This window comes from Lactuca sativa, chromosome 4 (genome assembly GCF_002870075.4).
Source record: "Lactuca sativa cultivar Salinas chromosome 4, Lsat_Salinas_v11, whole genome shotgun sequence".
NCBI lineage: Eukaryota > Viridiplantae > Streptophyta > Magnoliopsida > Asterales > Asteraceae > Lactuca > Lactuca sativa.
Window position 1 is genome coordinate 343,881,531 of NC_056626.2, and position 2,885 is coordinate 343,884,415.

The 2,885-nt window shown below is 35.2% G+C and overlaps 1 protein-coding gene across 1 annotated transcript; it reads right to left on the minus strand.

Moving 5' to 3' along the window:
- Nucleotides 1–545: 545 nt before the first annotated feature.
- On the minus strand, nucleotides 546–1,538 carry LOC111906391 (uncharacterized). The gene is made up of 2 exons (XM_052771228.1): nucleotides 998–1,538; nucleotides 546–889 (listed from the first exon to the last, which is right to left on the minus strand). Exons 1-2 carry the CDS (start codon nucleotides 1,536–1,538, stop codon nucleotides 546–548), a joined length of 885 nt encoding a protein of 294 aa, XP_052627188.1.
- Nucleotides 1,539–2,885: the final 1,347 nt, after the last annotated feature.

The window sequence follows — 2,885 nt, forward strand, 5'->3', positions numbered from 1 at the left end:
ATGGGATACTTACCACTAACACACCACTCCACATCATTATTTTTATTTTTTTTTTAATTCAAAAATACAATAAAATTACTTTTTTTAATTCAAAAATACAATAAAATTACTTTTTTTAATTCAAAAATTAAAATAAAATTACATTTTTTATAAGTAAAAAGCATTCATTTTTTTAAAACTATTTTTTCATTAATTATAAAAATAAAATAACAACTTTAAACTACATTACTTAGTTAATCTAGAAAACAAACATTACATTAATAAGAAAACGAACAAACATAGATATAAAAATCCTAATCGTCGTTCATGCTATGTTGGTACAAATGTTCCGCGACATCTTCTCGAAGATTGAAACACGTTCCACTGTTATGAATTTCAACAACTCGCTCCAAAAAAGCATTCGTTCCGGGTACGAATTCCTTAATTGGAACGACAACGTCGTTCGGATCATACGTGCAAATCGCTCGACCTTCATCTTCAATAATCATATTATGCATTATAATACATGCTAGGACCATTCGCTTAATTCTTTCTTTATCCCAGAGTCATGTAACATATTTCACTACATGGCATGTTTGCTTAAGGACTCCAAATGCACTCTCGATATCCTTTCTCACTGATTCCTGTTTTTTTGTAAAAAATTTTGCTTTTTCACTTCGAGGAACTGAGTATGCCTTCATCAATGTAGAATAATTCGGGTATATCCCATCACCAAGGTAGTAACCATATTTGTACGCGTGCCCGTTTACCGTGAACGTCATATCAGGTGCTTTGCCGGTCCAAATATCGTTGAAAAATGGAGACTGACCAAGAACATTAAGGTCGTTGTTAGACCCCGCTACTCCAAAAAAGGCATGCCATATCCACAAATCTTGAGATGCAACAGCTTCTAGGATGATAGTTGGTTAACCTATATCTCCTCGAGTAAACTGACCACGCCATGCAGTTGGACATTTTTCCCAAGCCACATGCGTACAATCTAGACTGCCAAGCATACCAGGAAATCCATGCCTCTCTTCATGAGCCGAATATAATCTCTCAATATCACGTTGAGTAGGTTTACGCAAATATTCTTCGTGAAAAACCTCATAAACACATGCAGAAAACCAATCTACACATTCAACCGCGGTCCTCTCGGATACTTTCAAGTATTCGTCAGATGCATCAAATGCTATACCGTATCCCAAATACCTAAGAGCAGCTGCACATTTTTGTATACTACTAAAACCCATTCTTCCTCTAGCGTCGGGTTTTTGTTTGAAAAAATCATAACGAGATTCTAAAGCATTACTAATACGTAAAAATATAGCCTTATTCAGACGAAAACGACGTTCGAACGAGTCGTCATTATAAAGACAATTATCGGCAAAGTAATCACGTACCAATAAGTCATGTGCGGCTTGGCGATCACGATTGACGACCGCCCTTGTACGCGCTGCATTCGAACTTTCTTCGGCGTGAACGTGTTGCACAACATTGAAGAATGTATCGACGAATTCTACGTCGTCATCCGAGTCAAAACTTTTTAAAATTTCCATATTTATTGAGGGATCCATGGGTGTAATTGAGTGTAATAGAATGTGTATGTATGTGTATGTGTTTTGGTATTAGAAGTGTATTTATAATTGAGTTTGAAAAAAAAAAGAAACGGCCAAAATAGCCGTTCAACGGCCCCAAAAACCAAACACCAATCGAATTCATCGTTTGAATCCGTTGTCCCGAACACGACTCACAACGACCACGGACCACCGGGACGGTGTGCACGTCCGTGGTTCGTGGACACGTAAACCACGAAACGGCTCGTGGTGACTATACCAGTTGGTCTTATGTAGTGATGCTCTTCACGAACGGTTACGAAGGCAATGATTGGTTGGGAGAAAATGATCAATAACTTGATCAAAATATGTTTTCCATCTCTACATTAGTCGTTACGTTTGGGAAGGTAAGCTTCTAGACAATGATCGATATATTTATATGTTAAATAATCATTGAGGATATTATTGACATGTGTAACCATTTTAAAAATGTTTATTTTGCCAACATAATATATATTTCTGTATTTTTTTCAATACATTTGTTATCCATTCATATGTAAATTTTGTATTTGTTATAAACCAATATGTTTGAGTGTTGTATCATTACTAGTTAATAATTTCTAAATGAATGGTGCATATGTGTTGGAAATCATTAGTTAGAAATGATTAAGGTTGAAAGGTATATTTTATTTCATATAAAAATTATCCTTTTTTGTTTTCTTAAATGACAAATAGCATTAAAAGGCTAGCAAATAGCAAGGAGTTATCACAACCAAGAAGTACAAAATAAATAAAGTACAGTGAGGAAATAGAAAACAAAAAATACAATTGATTAAATATGGAGATGATCAAATGGAGAGCAACTCCAAACCGCCCAGTCTGCACATCCAATCAAGGTAGTCAATTTCAAGACCGTTTCCACTCTCTTGGACTCACGGATTCCTCCACGAGATATGAGATTGAAGAAGATGGTGGTGGTGACATGTGTTCAGTGATGTGGTGGTGGAATAAGGAGAGAGAGAGAGAGAGAGAGAGAGAGAGAGAGAGAGAGAGAGAGAGAGAGAGAGAGAGAGAGAGAGAGAGAGAGAGAGAGAGAGATGTGAGTTGTTTCCTATTAATATATATTGAATATTAAAAGTATTTCTTAAAAATAAAAAAGAAGGGTATAATAGTCTTTTTAGTTATGACAGAGACCAAAATCGCAAGCAGTCGTGCTAAAAAAGACCATCCGTCCATTTTTTAAAGGGTTTGGACATTTTTTTTCTAAAAAAAATGCATGACGCATGGAACATTTTTGCAGTTTTGTCAATTATTTATTAGAATTGATTATTGATAAATATTTAAAACTCT